The following is an 18,010-nucleotide window of genomic DNA, read 5'->3' as shown; positions in this document are numbered from 1 at the left end:
CATAGTTCTAAAGACCATACACACTACTAAAAAACCATTAAAAAGATGTTTTCTTATTATTTAGCTTAGCTATAATAAGTGCTTATAGGACAAAGTATGCTATATCTTTCTCTACTTCTACTGAACTTTACATAAATCATCCATATTTCTCATAAAATTCAATTACATCAAGAAATTTTAAGGGTAATACACCATCCTGCAATGTTAAAAATTTTTTTGAAGAGCTAAAAACTGAGACAATTAGATTTTGAACCCACAATTTAGTTTACCAAGCAGATGATGTAGCTAATTAAGATAAGAAGTTTTGAATGCTAAATATCTTAGTTATCAAATCATTGGTGTGTAAGGTAATCATTTTGATAGGACTATTAGGTTATGCTGGTTAGGTTTTAAAACCTAGAGTCTTTTTATTTGGAAAGGATGAACTAGTGTGAGTCTTGCTGTGTTAGAAATTTTTTAAACAAAAAATGGAAAGTGACTTTGAGCATTCTCTTCATTATATTTAACAAATAAATACATTTTAACCAACTAGTTTACTATAACTATGCTACAGGAAGTCAGAGAACATAAAATTACTCATCTGTTAATAAACTTAACAATATTTTATATTCAGTTCCAGATGCTTTGAAAAATAATCAATTTATATACAGTTCTTTGAGAATAATAAGTAAGCTATTCAAATAGGGTAAAGAGTAAAATTTAATGAATCTTGGATGAAATAAGAAATGTGGCTCCCCAGTGGCATAGCAATATGTCTGCAAACTTACAATGCTAGAAACCAGATTTCGATACCTGTGGTGGGCAGAGCACAGATAGCTCATTGTGTTGTTTTATGCTTAACTTCAGACAATAAGAAATGTGTGTGTGACAGTGAACTATTGCATATGATTGTCAATGTCAAGACAACATTATTCATGATATAAAGAAAAAACACAGGACCCAGAAAGTAGAAAACCACCAAAATCTTAAAGTTATAATAAAAAGAATAATTAAAAGTTTTTAAGTAATAACTTAATGAAGGGTTCAACTTAAATAACAATGGATATTTGATTACTTGCACCTAATTTTTACACTTGTTTGTTTATGAAAAGAAGATGCAATATGACTTCTGTTGTTTATTTTAAGGCAAAGTTTCCACTTTTAAGCAAAGAAAAAAAGGCTTAACTGTAAATTTATCAGATTTTAAGAGGAGCACCATATTTTTTTCAAATATACATTCTCATGAGTTAGGATTTTTTTGGTAAAGTTTTTTTTTTTAAGGACATATCTATGTAAGCTTAAACATTTGATTAAAGAAAGTATTTGAAATCAGCTTTTATATGAGCTTTCAAATAAGGATAGAAAAAAGTATTTTTATTTAGAACCTTATGATATGTAATGATTTTGTGATTTGTTTGTAAATTCATTAGTGTTTATATATTTAAAATTTTTATTTGTCATTTATATGATACTGCTATTTTTTGCTATTATGTAAATAAATTGTAAATATATCTTTAGAGCCTTAAACTTTATCAAAGTTAATGGATTTATATTTTATAATATATATATATATATACTTGACCATTAAAGAATTATATATATTATAAGTAGATTAATCTTCTTTAAATGTGAGCAGGATAAAAAAAAATATTAAGTAGATAAACAGTAATTTTTTATGAGATACAATAATAATAAAAAAGGTGTAAATTCAGATAATTAATTAGTAATTTTTATATTGTAACTATTGTAATTTTGTTTTATTCTTTAGCAATTTAATATAATAGAGACTTAAAATATTTCCTGCCATAGTGTATTGTTCTGGGACAACCTTAAACCTGGTTAGGGTGGATTTTTTTTTTTTATATTCATTGTAAATGGTACTTGTATTAGCTTGTAGCCCAAGAAGGCACCACAGTAAGGTAAGTTGGAGAAAAGGTACAACTATACATATTTTTTTGTCTTTTTCATTATTTTTGAGATGTTGGTTTTATTTAGATGAGATACAATGCATTTAAAATTAATAATTTGATGTGTTTATATGTAACATATTGTATTGCAATTGTCAATGATTTAATTACTTTTGAAACAGTAGCACAGGAACCTAGGGATTACAACCCCTCCTCCTCCCCCCAGATTAATTTATAGAGAGTAAGTAGAATTGGCAACAATCATCATTAGGCAGAAGAACCATGAAATTTCAATGTAATGGTTCTAAATTTTTATTTGTTAAAATTCTCAAAAAGTACATATTGTGTCATAAGTTATTCAGTAACAATACCCTTCATTTATAAATGACTTCTGACAATTCAGATTCTTTAAAAATAGAAGTTCCTATGCTACTGGTTTGAAGCCATTAATTATAAAAAAGCTTAAGAAGCAAGAAATAATATGGTTCATAATTTGTTGTGTTGAACTTATGAAAACAGAAAAGCTTTGAAACAGTTTATTTGTTGTTTTTGAAATCTTTTTTTTAAATTTTCTAATATCCCAGTATGTAATAAGAATTGTTGTTGTAGTGATCAATCTTGATTTATGTTTCTATAGTTAAAAGGTTATATTTACTTTTCACAAAATTCATATGTTTAAAATGTGAAAATAAACTACCTCAAAAAATGAAAGGGACAATTATTTATACTAAAATTGTTTTTTAACCAGAGACAAATCAAGCTGAAGTTACAATATATTCTAAAAACACCATTTATTCACAGAATATTATTAAAAAATCAGTTTTTTGAGAACATGTTATTAGTTACAACCGTTACAACATAAATACAATGAAGTGGCCAGAGTTAGGGCTTAACTGAATCAACTTATTTGAAAGGGTCACTTTTGTCAAAATGAGATACACAGTGGATGGACCACTCTAACATTTATACAGATTTGGCATCTATGGAACACTAGTTAGCAATTGATGTTTGGGAGGGGGATATACTGTCCCATCCTTTAGTCAGTGCAATGCCAAAATGTTAGGGGAGGTATCCTGTCCTATATTTCAATTGGTACAATGCCAATATGTTAGTGGGTTATCCTGTTCTATCCTTCAGTTGATAGAATGCCAAGATGCTATGGTAATATCCTGTCCTATCCTACATGAGGGTATCCCTTCTTATCCTTTGGTTGGTACAATGCCAAGAGGTTATGGGAGTATCCTGTCCTGTACTTCAATTAGTACAATCTCAAGATGTTAGAGGATATCCTGTCCTTCAGTTGGTACAATGTCAAGCTCTTTGCCATCATGTAATGGTTTAAGACATTGCTTGATGTTCATGATGTTTAAGGGGATCTCAAAGGCTTTATATAGTATTTAGATCAGGACTTTTTTCTGGTCAGTCCTTGATATCTGTTTTTTGTTTTTTTTGGGGGGGTGGGGTAGTACTGTCCTTCACAATCTCAGCAGTATAACACCAGAAAATATTTTGTATAAGGTCAAAGTTTGATATATTTGTCATGTGAAATGCCATACAGGCAATATCATGTCAATGTGGCACTAAGCAGTAAACCAGCCCTTTGTAATCACAGTAAGATCTATATGTATCTTCATACTAATGCTTCCATGCTGTAACTGTATGACAGTGGAAACGATCATGTTCAATTATGTTACATTCCATTCTTATCACTACTAGGTCTCCAGGTGTGAACTAATCAATCTTTGACACAGACACAAAATGTGGACTAGTGAAGAGTACAGGTGGTTCGCAGTGTTGCTGCTAATTCTGGTGAATCACAGCCAAGGACTAAATAACAAGCACTGTGCTGTGGAATAGGCTATAAAACAGAAGCAAGTTTTCTTAGTCTTAAGTCAGACTAATGAATTTTGTTTCTGACTATTTGATTATTGATAATTACATGTCAGTTGCTGTTCTGGAATTATTAGGGTTCTTGGGTAGTGGATAGGGTATTCCTCATTGTTATGTTCTATAACTAGAGGACATTATAAGGCCTAGTTATTGTTCTACAATCTAATCCAGGTTGTTTAGTGTATATACTAGTTATGTGGATATAACCTTCCCATTATGAACCTAGATAACCAAAATCATCTGCTACTAGTTCCTGTATTTGTCCTGTTTTCAACATTTAAAATTTAAATAAAACTATGTATTTACTTCCATCAAAAAGTTCTGCCTACCACCAGTAGATATTATTTTTGGCACTTATTTATCTGGAAGTAATAATAACTAAAATGAAAGTAAGCATCAAAATAGCCATTAATCATATTTAAAGACAAAATAGGGATTGTTACATTTCCAGTGGAGATAGAAGTGCAAAAATACATCATGACAATCATGCATTCTCACATTAGAACTCATGAAACACACTTAACAAATGTCATATTTATTTTTGGTTTTGCATTCAAATGCAATTTTCCAGGCCAATCCCTTTCATTTTTTTGATGTAGTGTATGATATTAATTATGTTTTTACTTATAAACTTGTCCATCCAAATACATAGCACTTTGATGTATACTAAATACATAAATTATTTACTTCTGCTGGATCAGTTTAACACCCAACCTGTCAATCAATGAAATTGTATTTGGGGAATTAGGTGTAATACAGAGAAGTGCCATGATTTCCAGTATTCAAGTTAGAACAAAAACATTTGTACTCCATTAAAGGGCTTGATTTGTTGTCATCAAAAGAACTTTCACTAATGTTCACCCATGAAGATGCAAAGTTTAGAAGGTTAACTGGACTGTGTTTCTCCTGCAAAAAATAATAGAAGTGATCATGTTCAGGCAGTTATTGCATGTAACCACCTTACAGCAGTAAGTAAGCTTTGTTGAACTTCCTTGACCATCTCTGAGCTCATGAAAACTGCAAAGTAAATAACTTTGTAGAGCTGAAAAACCAGATCTTGTATTGCCCAACATGTGCAGCCATTACTGTGTTTTGTGTATGATTTTGAATTGGGTATGGGTTTTACTCTGTCATGGCCTGGAAACTAGTGCGAATTTGATCACACTGGTGGGCAATTCAAATTCCAGATGATGCAAAGGAGTTCAAACCTCTATTCAGAATTTAAAAAAAAATTAAGTACCAGAAAGCTTTGTCAGGGAATCAACCTACCAAATATGTCTCCCTGATTTACAGACTGGGTGTTAAGTACAGCTATCAAATGCTTACTTGATTTTACCTTAATACTGTATGCTATGAAGTTACAAGAAATTTGAAATTAGTTGAAGTTTTTATAACCCACTTGCAATATATTCAGAGTTTAAACTTGCAAATGAAAGCCCAGAAGAAAAGTTACTGGTTGTTTTTTGACATTCTTCAAATAATTGTTACTTATTTAATCAAAAATACACATAATGTTATTTTTTTGTACTGAATAATCAGTAAAAAGAAAACAATAGTATTCATATTTATGAATTAATTTGGTTGGATAAAGGAAGCAGAATTAAACTCAGGAATGTTGACATTCACTGTATTCTCATTTTTAAACTGCATTCACCTAATGAAAAATTATATACATTTATCTTGACAGAAGAAAAGTAGGCAAAATTAGTTTTTATTTTCAAACAATTGTTTTCGTTTACAAGCTAATTGAAAATACAGTATTTTACTAAAAGACAATGGCTAAGTTAAAACTTTCACTTAGTTTCTGTTTTAATACATATGCATTTTGAATGTTCACTATTGCTCATGATCAGTTCAGAGAGCTTTGAACTCTAGAAGAACACAGTAGTAAGTTACTACTGTTTACAAGTTCATAATGACCTCTGGGAGGGACCTTAAATTGCTGATCTTTATTACTTGACTAAATAATCAAGATTTTCTTCTAGTTGCTCATAAAGGAATTGGTAAGTTCTTTTCTCACTTTAGTTCTAGCATTCAGGAAACAGGTATGTCCAATTTTGTCTTCTTTTCACAGACTTAAGTTGATCCACCTTGACTAAACCCACAGAGTTGGAGAGACTTTCTGAAGGACTTGCGTCATCTGATAACATTGAAGTGAAAAGTAGCCAGTGGCTAAAGGACAATGTATCAAACTGTTCACATGACTGGATCATTTTTTATACAGCTCATTTCTTTGTGGTTAATAAGACTGTATCCAGTCTTACTTCTTTCAAATGCAAACTAACTGTAAACCAGAAAAAATTATTTAAAAACTAGCATATTCATTAATTAACTGACTAGAAATATTTCTTATTAACCAATACACTAGAAAGATAAAAAGTAATGATTTGATTGCATTGAAGCATCAGTTGGTGCTTTCGCATTAAAACCACTTTTTTGGCCATAATACAAGTTTTATATTTAAAAAAGAAATTTTAATTATAAAGATTTTCAATTGTTAAATGGAGTAAGTTTAGTGTTTTAACATGGTTAACATAAGCTTTCAAATGAATGTCAGCCTTACTTATTGCTGCCCTTCATCAGGCTAGATAGTTTTAATGGAATAGCAGAATATTGTTAGTTGTATGTGACTGTTTTAGATAGTTTATATAGTATGGGTGTCATATGGGTTTACATAATTGCTTACCATTGGTGGAGGAAGGAATTTTGGATTGGTCAGGCAATCATAATAATGTTAAAAGCATGACAACTTTCGAAAAATAGGTGCTCTAAGATTTAATTTCGTGCTAATTTATTGAAAGTATTAATAATTTGCAAGCACTTTTAATGATTCACAAAAATAGGTACTTATACTCGCCATAGTTATAAGCGAGCGCATTTGTAAATTACACATGTAATTTATTATGCATTGTCATACTGATTCGTACATACTACTGTAGGTCTAGAAACAATTTTTGAAGCACAAGTTAAAGTAAAAAAAAACCTCTAGTTACTGTAACAAAATTTTGGTCTGGCTGCTGCTTGGTCTGCTGAACCTGCTCTGGTGCACATGTTTACAAATCATATGTTGTGTATTTCAATTGTTATGAATTAGTTGTTGTTTACAACAGTGAGATCATTGCATCATGTTGCTAGAACTTTCTGAGTTTCTCATTGGTTTAAGCGAGTATTATTGCATCAGAATATATCTAGTATTGTTTAGAATATTTTAGACTTCTGTCGGGGTATAAATACATGTCAAAAAATCATTACTTATTTCTAGTTCTAGACTGCTTTGTCATGTGCTTAGAGATAAATAGTGTACAGTGGCGATTTTTAAAGTGAAATTTTTACAGACCATAATGTAATAACAGATCAGAGAAGAATAATTTATCTTGCCAATTTTTCTAAAGTATCTGAACCAGCCTGTGTGGATTTTGATGAAAAAGAGACTATTTTTTTAAAGCTCTAGATACAACTGTGGTAACCAACAATGTAACAAGAAAGAACAAAAGGAGAGATTGGAAACAGAGAGAATAGGAGCATAAATTGAGATCATCAAGCTCATCCAACAGAAAGATGGAGGACCCAAGTAAAATAATGGGGTTAGGGCCAGCCAACCCAAGCTACCCAAATTTGATGAACAGAAAGGTGACATGGATGCTTTTCTGGAGAGGTATGAAAGATTTGCCCAAAGTCGTAACTGAGACAAAGGTGACTGGGCATTCTGCCTCAGGCCCTTCTCGCAAGAAATGGCCTACAAGTGTATGCAGCAATGATGTCAGGAGATGCCATGGACTATAAAAAGTTAAAATTGGCCTTGCTGAAATGCTAGGAACTTACCTGACACTGGAGAAGCTACATTTCAGTTTGTGGCACATCTGTGGCAATATTTCACAAGATGGACTGACATGGCCAAGTATGAAGATAGTTTTGAAGGACTGGCAGATCAACTAATACATGAGCAGTTCATGATCATGTGCTCCACTGACATGTCACTGTTCATAAAGGAGAAAGCACTGAAAGACGTGGACAAAATGACCAAGCTGTCAGAACAGTATGTAGAAGCCCATCAAGGGAGTATAATTGGCAAGTCCAAGAATAACCAGTCAAAGTCAAAACCAGGGATGGCTGATCAGAAGTAGGATGACACAAAAGGTGACAAGAAATCAACAGACAAAAGGGAGAAGAGATGCTATGCTTGTTATAAAATGGGGCACATTGCAAGTGAGTGCAAGTCTGTCACCAACAAACAACAACAGAAATCTCAACATAAGGCAGCTGGAGCTACCCATAAAGATGGTACTGGAAAGAAACAAGAAAAGAGTGAGTATCACCATGGATACTGCTGCCAGAAGAAACAGATTCACCACAAGAAGGAAGTGCTGTCACCATGATTAAACAGTACATGATTAATGGTCAGCTCAAGTTAGCAAATGAGTCAACAGTGCCCGTGGTGATCAGAGCATTTTACAAACATTGAGAGGTGCCAACAAACCACAACATGCCTGTAGGTGAAGGCTATGTTGGGGACAAGAAAGTGAAAGTCATACAAGATACTGGGTGAAGCAGTGAGAACCATTCTAGTATCTGATGATCAGATGACAGGCAAAGTACATATGTGTGTGTGTGCTGATTGATGGGAAAGTGAGAAAGTTTCCCATAGCAAGGATAAAGGTGAACACTCCATACTATGTGGGACACCTTGAGGTTATGTGTATGAAGGCACCAATACATGACTGGGTGATTGGCAATATACTAGGCAGTAGAAGTTTGGAGGAACCAGACAGAAAGAAGACTGATGAGACATCTGCAGTTACCACTAGAGCTCAAGAGAAGAAAAGCAAGCAAGACATCAACTCCCAGCAAGTCTCAAAAGGCAACATCCCAAATTTAGGTCTACAGGAAATGAAAGAAGCACAGAAGAAAGACCCTTCACTGCAGAAACTTTGGGACAGTGCCAGGGACAAATTTAAGCACAAGATCAATGAGAAAGGGACTTACAGAATAGGGGACTGGAAGGGAGTGCTGTACTGGATCTATCAAGATAGTTCTTCTGGGGAAGTTAAATAGATCATAGTACCAACATAATACCAGACTCACATGATTAAGTTGGCTCACAAGTTGATTGTGGTAGGATACCTAGGAGTGAAGAAGATGGCAGACAGAATTACCAGCAACTTCCACTGGCTGCAGGTCATCGGAAATGTGACATATGCCAAAGGACAATCCCTGGAGCAGTGGTTCTTAAACTTTTTGCTCTATGCCCCACCTCAACACCTCAAAAAATTTGATGCCCCCTTAATATAAAAACAAACTCAGTGTTGAAAAGGTATAATAATATAATGTAAAGTTTAGAAATTTAGTTTTGAGTTACGGAACATTTTTCACTCTTCACACCCAATTGAAAATTTTTTCTTATTGTGGCATTTTCAAATTGCCCCAAATATATTCAAATTGCTCCCCTGTGGAGCATACGCCCCACATTCAGAATTACTGCCCTAGAGGGAAGGTGACCAAGACGCCACTGGATGAGATGCCTCTCATAGAAGAGCCATTCAGCAGAGTAACTGTGGACTTGATCAGACCACTAGCACTTTCATCTGACAAGGGCAACCAGTACATGCTGACAATAGTTGACTGTGCAACACATTACCTAGAAACCATAGCACTGTTTAAGATAGAGATGGAGAGAGTAGAAGAAGACCTCCTTGAGGAGTTCTGCAGAGTAGGCTTTCCAAAAGAAGTCTTTGAGTGACAGAGGGAGCCAGTTTACTTCAGAACTGATGCAAGAGGTGTGCAGACTCATCAGCTCTTTGTCATCTTGTAGCATGCTGAAGAAGATGTGCCAGGAGAGACCACATGACTGGGACAAGTACTTGCAGGCAGAATTATTTACGTACCGAGAAGTCCGACACTTGTCAATTGCATTCTAAAGTAACTGAACCAGCCTGTGTGGACTTTGACAAAAAAAAAGGGACAATTATTTAAAGCTCTGGATAAAACTCTGGTAACCAACAGTGTAACAAACATTTGTATATACATTTGATTTGTTTTTAATATATTATTTTAAAACGAGTATGCTGTTTGTTTGTAGTTGAAATTTATCGCCAACAAGTTACAAACACCTACAGTAAAGAATCTGGCCTTGCATGCATTTAGACTGAATTATTCTACAGAAATAATATATCCTTCAAGTGCAGAGTTGAACATTTATAAAGAAAAACTTTTTAGCAATATATTGCTAAATGTTTTACCTAAACAGTTACTATAGGAATGTACAGAATTACACACAAAAGAAGCTATGACTATCCAATATTGAAAGCAATACTTAATAAAGAAAAACAAATTTAAAAGTACTTCTTAACCAGCTGAGCATACAAATTAGTGTAAATCACGTACTTAGTCGTATGATGTTTGTATCTCTGTTGTGAAAATACATACATTATCATGTACAAGCAACTCAGTTATGAGGTCATAAAGTTGAAAGATTGAATATATTGAAGAAAAAATTAAAACCATTCTGCTGTTTTGTCAGTTCTGTAGAAGATCCAAGTCAGTGCAGAAAGTCTCTTCACTCATGTGGTTGGTCCCTAAGGCTGTCCCACACTGAATGAATGTATTCAACTAATTCTTTCTCCCTTAATTTAACCATAAGCCCACTATTTCTGCTACTGGTCCTGCTTCCCAGGTAAAGTCAACTTATCATTTCTTTAGTCTCTCCACATTTTTAGGAAGACTTGGTAAATTTGACTGAAGGACAGCTTATTTGACAATATGTAAAGATGAAAAGACTTGTAGTGTAGAAATATAAGTAGAATAACAAGAAGAAAATTGTACAAATTGTTAAAAGCAAAGTAATAACTAACTGCCAGTGTTAGCTTGTTAAACATAATTTTTAATACTTACAGATCTTTAAACTGAAAAGAGGAACTTAATTTAAAAGTAGTTTTTCTTTAGTCTTTCAAGAAACATTATATTTAAAATTGTTCAGGAAATCTCAAATTTTGATAACTGGAAATCTTGGTATACCAACAGAGAAAAGGTGCTGAAAATGTTTGGGATGGTAACCACCTTCGTAGCAACTCGTAGTGGGTTCATGAGGTTTGAGGATCATCAGTCCCCAGAAGAGATAGCCAATAACACAGAAAGGTTGGTTTTTGGAATACTTTCTTAAATATTCACATACTTTCTTTGAACAATACTGAAGTACTGTGATAACCAAAAGTTTGAGTATTTTATAAAATGTCTTATTGACAGTAGCTAACTGGCTAACCTTTTATTTTGAGATTAGCTTTTGTTTTGTGATAATGGGTAGGGTAGTTGCTAAAAAAAATATCTTACTAGCAGTACTAGCAGCAGTAGTTAAGAGTATATTTTTCTTCTGTAATAATCAAACTACAATAAATTTATATTAATGAGAGAGACCTGTTGTTCTTAAAATTTTACCATACGTATCAAAATAACTGCTGACTCCAAGAAAGTTGTTATTATATTTCCAATACAATCTTGTGACATGTTTTCATTATGACACTTTGCCTTATATACAACCAACATGTTTTAATTTTTATGCCTTAGTGTCAATAGAGTGATTCACAAGTCTTGTTTGTATGCAAAAAAAAACCCGGATACATTTTTAAAATAAATTAATGTTCGTTTTTTAAATACTTTTTAGGCCATTCTATGATGTTCATACAAGGGCTATTGATGAACTGTTCTACAAAAGAGCCGTTGACTTTTATAGTGTTAACTCCTCAGCGTTTGTGTACTCTGTGCCTTTTGATGCAGGTAAAAGCATAATATAACAGTTCTTAGTTTTGTATTTATTTATCAATTAAATTGTATCTACACTTCTTTTTTATGGGATATTTTTGCTTGTTTTGTTTTTTAAAATAGGAAAAATCTATCAGTTAAGAAAATATACAGTATTCTTTCTGCAAAATTGATCATGCACTTAAACTTGTGGGTCTACAAGAATGTTTGTTTTCATTTTTGTGACCTAGTAGAAATTCCTTTTGATATTGTAAACACAGTACCCAAATAATATTCCCCTAAAATGGTAAATGTTGAAATGGCTTCTTCAGAAATAACGTGGAGATTGGTCAGACAATTCATCTTTTGTTTTCTTTGTGTTTGTAGTTCAAAATACACTCATTATGGAATTTATCACTAGTGACTTTGTACCCAAGACAAAAGATGACTTTTTTATGCTGTTCTCTTTCATCTTTGAATGTAGGTATTGCCATATAAGTACAAAAAACAAACAAACAGACACATGATTTATATATTTTACATATCTTTAACAAGAACTAGTACTAACTTGAAAATACAACAAAAAGAAAGCCACAAAGATTACATGTATGCGAATCTTTAATTAAAATTGTTATAGCCTTATGAATACAAAAAAACAACATAAAGTTACATGTTTGGTATACAAGTACCATATTTGCACTCTTACAGAGTTTATATTTCATAGTTATAAAATATTTTTATTTTTCAAAATTCTGCTTGGAACTTCCTGAATTCAGCCCCAGGTATTACTTTCTGCAGCAGAGTCTGACCACGGAAACTATCTAACATTTGAAGGAGTAGCTGTAGTTTGTCCTACTTTACCTTGTTTATGTGAAACTGCTCTGTTACTGAAACGTGGAGCAAAGATATTTCCAGACTCTTGTGATCCATTTATCAGGTTGATCAGCTACAGTGGGAAGATGAATTGTAAACATGGTTTTCTATTTTTCAAACTCTTTGATTTCTTACTTGAAAGGATCAGGACTTACAAATAAAGTCCTACCTTTGTCAAATCATCTCATCTAATAACTGTTGATCATGTTATGTATTAGAATTTCAAATAGTCTGAAATTAAGTTAACTAATAAATTTAGTAGTTTAATTGTACTTTAGATTTAGTATTTAAATTAGAGCTGATATATAGTCAGTTTATGATATTTACCAACATGATTGATACACATAATTCTTTTTAACGTACGTTTTTATATACACACAACAATACAATTTACAAAAACAATTATTATAATAGTTATTACAAACAATGATTTATAAACAAAAGTTTCACAAACAATATAGTCTTCTTTCTAGTCTGGAACTTCCTTGATATATTATCGAGGGTTCACGATAAACAAGTTTAATATGAGTTGACGTGGATATAATTCACTTAATGGGAAGCTAGTTAGCTTTGTTATTTGCTGGCCACACACGCTGAATCTTTGTCCTTCGTTATTCACCAGTCACGTGCACTGAGTCTTCCGTGGTGAATTTATGTAACGTTTTCGTAAAAATACTAATGTCCATTGAGAATCCACTGATGTTAAATGATTTGTAATGTTTGAACTTTGTAAATGCTCTTGGTCAAATATTATAAGTTTTCCAATTTGTCCTTCCATATATCTTACCATTAACAAGAACTGGTGTTGCCTTATAAATGCAAAAAAAACATAGCCACACAATATCCATGTATACATGTCTTTAATGAGTACTGATGTTGCCAACAGCCAGTGAACTTTTGTCTTTGCTTCTCATATTTTTATAAATATTTAAAAGTGCTGTCATGGTTTTATATTGTTTAATATGCAGTGTTATAAATATTTGAGTATTAGGTAGAAGTACCAGTGTTTTGAGATTTTATTCTAGTTACTCTTGTTAATAGAAAAGGCTAAATGATTTTTCTATGATTAAGCATCAATTCATGTAATTTTATGATATATGCAATTTTATGCAATTTATATAATGAACAAATTGTATTGCTGATTTGGTTTAATATTGGCGTTTATTTTGCCCTACAATTCCTATATTTTTGTGAAGAATATTCCTGTATATTTTTGGGATCTGCTGAGAGGCCTGATATTATAATTCATTTTGTAATCATTAATTCATTGTGGAATCTGATTTAGAATCTTTTACCAAATTGTGTGCCATTAAACATATCTTATTCAATTTTTGTTCCATTTGCAAATTTCATCTTAACTTGTATTTACAGGTTATTTATGCTAAAACCTATAGTTTTGAGTTACATCAACTCTTGGTAATTCAGCTAGATAGATTGGGAACATACCCAACTAAAGCCTTGTGGGATGTAAGGAAAAATTGTAACCCCCACACACACTTTTATCTCAAAACTGGCACAGGGGCACAAGCTATCCTGTTTAGCTATGTCAGTTATTGGTTTATTTTAGCATGATTTTGATTTGTCTGTGTACTTTATATTTAATGACAGGTCAGATGAATTTGTTATTTTATAAGTAGAAATGGTAAATTTTATGGTCTGCCTTTAAATTGTAGTGTCTCTGTTTGAAAATCATAGTCTGAAGAAAATATGTTCTTATGTTTTATTACCATTTATAACCAGAGTACAAGTTAAAGTGGTATTAGTTAGGTAGTTGTCAGGAAAAGGTTGAATTATCATTCTGTTGTTAATATACAGGTATGGAAAACCTAAAATTCTGCCTAGACATAATGTGGCCACCCTAGTTAGTTTTTGTTCAAACACATGACTTTCTTTAGTCATTTTCAAAATTAACCTCAACTTTCCTGCTTGATTAAAATTCAGGAACAAAACGTGACCCACTTGTGACAGCTAGCCATGCAATTTTTGTCAGTGAAGGTGAAAAAAAAGCTCCAGTTGCTGTTGTAGGGCTACAGATCCGACACTCAACTTTTGTATCAGAGTTCTTCAAGGAAACATCAAAAGTAGGTGACAGCTATTTTAAATATACTAATTAAAGATAAACATATACCATTTAGTAATAATGATATTCAAAAATACATGAGTGACATTTGAAATACACACCCAGGCATTAAAACAACTGTTGCATTAGTGGCTTCAAAGCTAAGCAATTCAATTCTTCAATATAAATATCCTTGTATCATATTTCTACTATTGTGTGGTTACTTTAAAAACTGATTATTAAAATTGACATTCTAATGAAATACCTTAACGTTGATGGCAAACTTTCATTTTTTAAGATAGGTATGCAAAATGCAAGATGTTTGCAAAAACACAGGTGGTAGTTTTCAGGTGCACTGATTACCTTACAGATAAAAACAATAACCACAACAACAACAAAAGGTACATCAGAAAATGTTATGCAGGGTTGAAACTAAATTTCTGACTTTGACTTAGTTTAAGAAAAGAAACAGCACAATATAAAAACAAATGAACAAAATATTTATTTACTTGTGACACAAGTCAAAGATGATGGATAGCACTTCTTTTTTTATTGTTAAGAGGTCTTAACAGGAAAAAAATCTAGATAAAGCTTGATATTCTTCTAAGACAGAGAAAGCTGATTTTTATATAGAAAAAAATAGTAGTGTCATCTCTCCCAGAATACATACACTACCCATGTGACTGTGATTCCACAAATAAGAATAGGGAGGGCATAGCCTCCAGTTGTTATCAAACTTCTACATAGTCAACCTCAGTACAATACTACGTGATGTTAAGCCACATAGTCCTCCACTGTTATCTTCCATCAGAGAGAGTTAAAGAGGATTGACCTACTGCAGTGTGCCAGAGCACTGAAAAAGTTGTCTGCATACCATGACCAGTTCTCTGTTATTAAAATATGTACACGTACACACAGGCATATGTATGTGAGTAAAATTTTCAAATATCTTAGGTAAACAACTGACATTTTTCAGACACTATGGGTGTACTTGCTTATTTAAGTTAAAAGTTTATAATACTGAATCCTTTCATGTCATTTGAAATACATATGCCTTTTCTCCAGAAGCATTGTAAATTAAAACAGTGATACTACACAATGAATGTTAAAACTTGTCTTATTTTGTTATTTGTAAATAAATGAAGTGACAACATTGATTGTAAACACTCTTGTCTTGTTCTTTATGAAGTGACAATAGAGATTAAGTGTAAAAACACTGGTCTTGCTCTGTTCCATATAAACTGATGAAGTGGCAACAGACAATGACAGTGAAAATTATTGTATTTTCTTGTTCTGTTCTGTGTAAATTGATGAATTGGCAACAGACTTGCACCAACATACAGTATGTGTTGTCTGTCAGTCAGTCAATAGACACAAAATGACATCACATAAGGGATGCTTAATGTTGCAATTTGTATTGTCATGACATCAGTAAAATGCGTGCATGCCATGAATCACAAAAAGAATTATGCATTCTGTAAGCTACAACACAGCATGACTTATGAACGTCAAAAGCAAGAAATAAAAATATTTGTTACTCTTAATTTTGGTTTTATTTACTCTTGAAACAGAACACTTTCAGGGAACCTGCAGAAGTACATCTAGTACAATAGTAATTAATTATTTTCAGTCAAATTTGTAAAAACCATAAATTATCTGTTTCTTTCACTTTTGTTTTTCTTTTCCAGTGTATTCATAAGTGTCGATACAACTGCAGTAACGAGGTATGTTTTTTTTTTCTCAGTATATCAGTTAACCTGAAGGTTTCTTTTTTATATAAAATTAGTGTATCTTTTATTTAATGCTAATCCTTACTAAAACTAATTTTTAGCAATGGTTTTCTTTCTTTTGATAAAAGTTAAAATGCTTGAGATTGTTATCTAACCATCATTTGTTTACAAGAAAGATTTATAAATACATTTATATTTCCCGTTCTAAACATTTTTTCTGTTTTTCAGAGACTCGACTGTTATTTACTGGATAACAATGGTTTTATCATTGTATCTGAGGTACACTCTCAGGTAAGATTTGCTTATTTTCTGATTCCTTTTGAAGCATCTCAACTCTGAATCTTCAGAAATAATGACATGCAGATGTCAAGTTAAAAACAAGCTCTATTACAATGTATCAAACACAGATTCCAATGTTGAAAGTTTTTGGTGCAGTTTTATTTTCTATTTAAAAAGAAAGAAGACTGTTTTATGTTTCAATTATTAAAACATAATTTTTCATATCTTAATATTTGTTTTTATTACAATGAAATTATAAATACATTTATATTCTCTTGAGATAAAATAATCTGTTTTTTAATTATAGGAAAGTTTTTGATAAATAAACTGAATAAAAAGCTGTTGCAAGAAAGGTATATATATATATATATATATATTTATGAGCTTGAGTTGTTTCTTCTTTCTACATTACCCCTATAATGTACTCCAGACATCTTAGAAATTAACTATTTTTCAAGATAAATGCATGAAATATACAAACTCAAAACAGACTTGGAAGGAAGAGTGATATTTATTAATTACAAAATATTTTACTTCAACTGTTTACCATAAAAAAAAAAAGTACATTTTCTAATGTTGTCTGTACATGTGTTAAGTAAAATTTTCTTACTGTTCACTTTTCTTTTGGGGATTCATACGTTAATATTATTTCATCAGTAAGTTTAATTATCAATCAATTAATGACCTCTTTTTTATTGATATTTACAGACAGGAAAGTTCTTTGGAGAAGTGGACTACACACTGTTTGACTCAATGATTAACTATGGAATTTATAATAGGTTGGAAGAGAAACATCCTGTTCTTATTCTGGTTTTAGCTTAGAACTTTTTTAATACAAAGAATCGTTTTGTAGTAAAAGTACAATTAACTGATTATAGAAACAGGCTTTTTAAAACTTAAAAATTGAAGGCAATATTACAGAAAATTTATTAATCATTTATGTACAAATTATTCCAAAAAAACAAAACATTCCAGCCAAGATGAATAGTCAAATATTTACTCTGTCTTTTCTAAGTTTGAATGAACTGTTAATAAACAGAACTTGTAAGAATTGAGCTTTTATAAAATTACATCAGTGTGCAGTAGCTACATCTTTGTTTTGATTTTTTTTTCTTTGAAGGGTTCACTTGTATGATTATCAAGCAATTTGTTTGGATACCATTGCTCCCTCTGGCCCAGCATCCATTTTAATGACAGTAAGTAAGCTAACAAAGCTGTATTATGAATATACACGAGATTTATGTGCATTGTAAAAGCAAACCATATGTCTCATTTTAAAATGTTTAAATAAAGGCATACATTGCAGATAGGTCACCCTTAATTAAACCATTGTGATTTAAAACTGCTATTTGTAGTTGGGACATTTCTAGGCTTAAAACGTTTTAACTAGAGTTAAACAATATTGTATTATGTATATTGATGTTTTGATAATTGTATAAATAAGTGTTATTTTTTGCAAAACATTACACTCCTGAGGATGATGCAGTAGTTTACGTCAAAACATGTAGAGTGTATGAGATTGTTTTCCAGTCTCATCATGTTTTTTTACCACTTTTTATCCA

General features: G+C 31.9%; 1 protein-coding gene across 1 annotated transcript in view; it reads left to right on the top strand.

Annotated features, from left to right (window-relative positions):
• The window catches only part of LOC106460714 (voltage-dependent calcium channel subunit alpha-2/delta-3-like), a 214,017-nt gene that overhangs the window by 187,383 nt on the left and 8,624 nt on the right, over positions 1-18,010 (top strand). The window contains exons 26-33 of the mRNA XM_022387493.1: positions 10,414-10,446; positions 10,794-10,907; positions 11,431-11,543; positions 14,322-14,461; positions 16,128-16,163; positions 16,398-16,460; positions 17,157-17,227; positions 17,569-17,644. Coding sequence (XP_022243201.1) covers positions 10,414-10,446; positions 10,794-10,907; positions 11,431-11,543; positions 14,322-14,461; positions 16,128-16,163; positions 16,398-16,460; positions 17,157-17,227; positions 17,569-17,644 — 646 coding nt within the window. The remainder of the gene's footprint in view (positions 1-10,413; positions 10,447-10,793; positions 10,908-11,430; positions 11,544-14,321; positions 14,462-16,127; positions 16,164-16,397; positions 16,461-17,156; positions 17,228-17,568; positions 17,645-18,010) is intronic.

The sequence above is a fragment of the Limulus polyphemus genome, unplaced genomic scaffold, assembly GCF_000517525.1.
Source record: "Limulus polyphemus unplaced genomic scaffold, Limulus_polyphemus-2.1.2 Scaffold821, whole genome shotgun sequence".
Lineage (NCBI taxonomy): Eukaryota > Metazoa > Arthropoda > Merostomata > Xiphosura > Limulidae > Limulus > Limulus polyphemus.
This window is presented reverse-complemented; position numbering and strand designations above follow the sequence as displayed.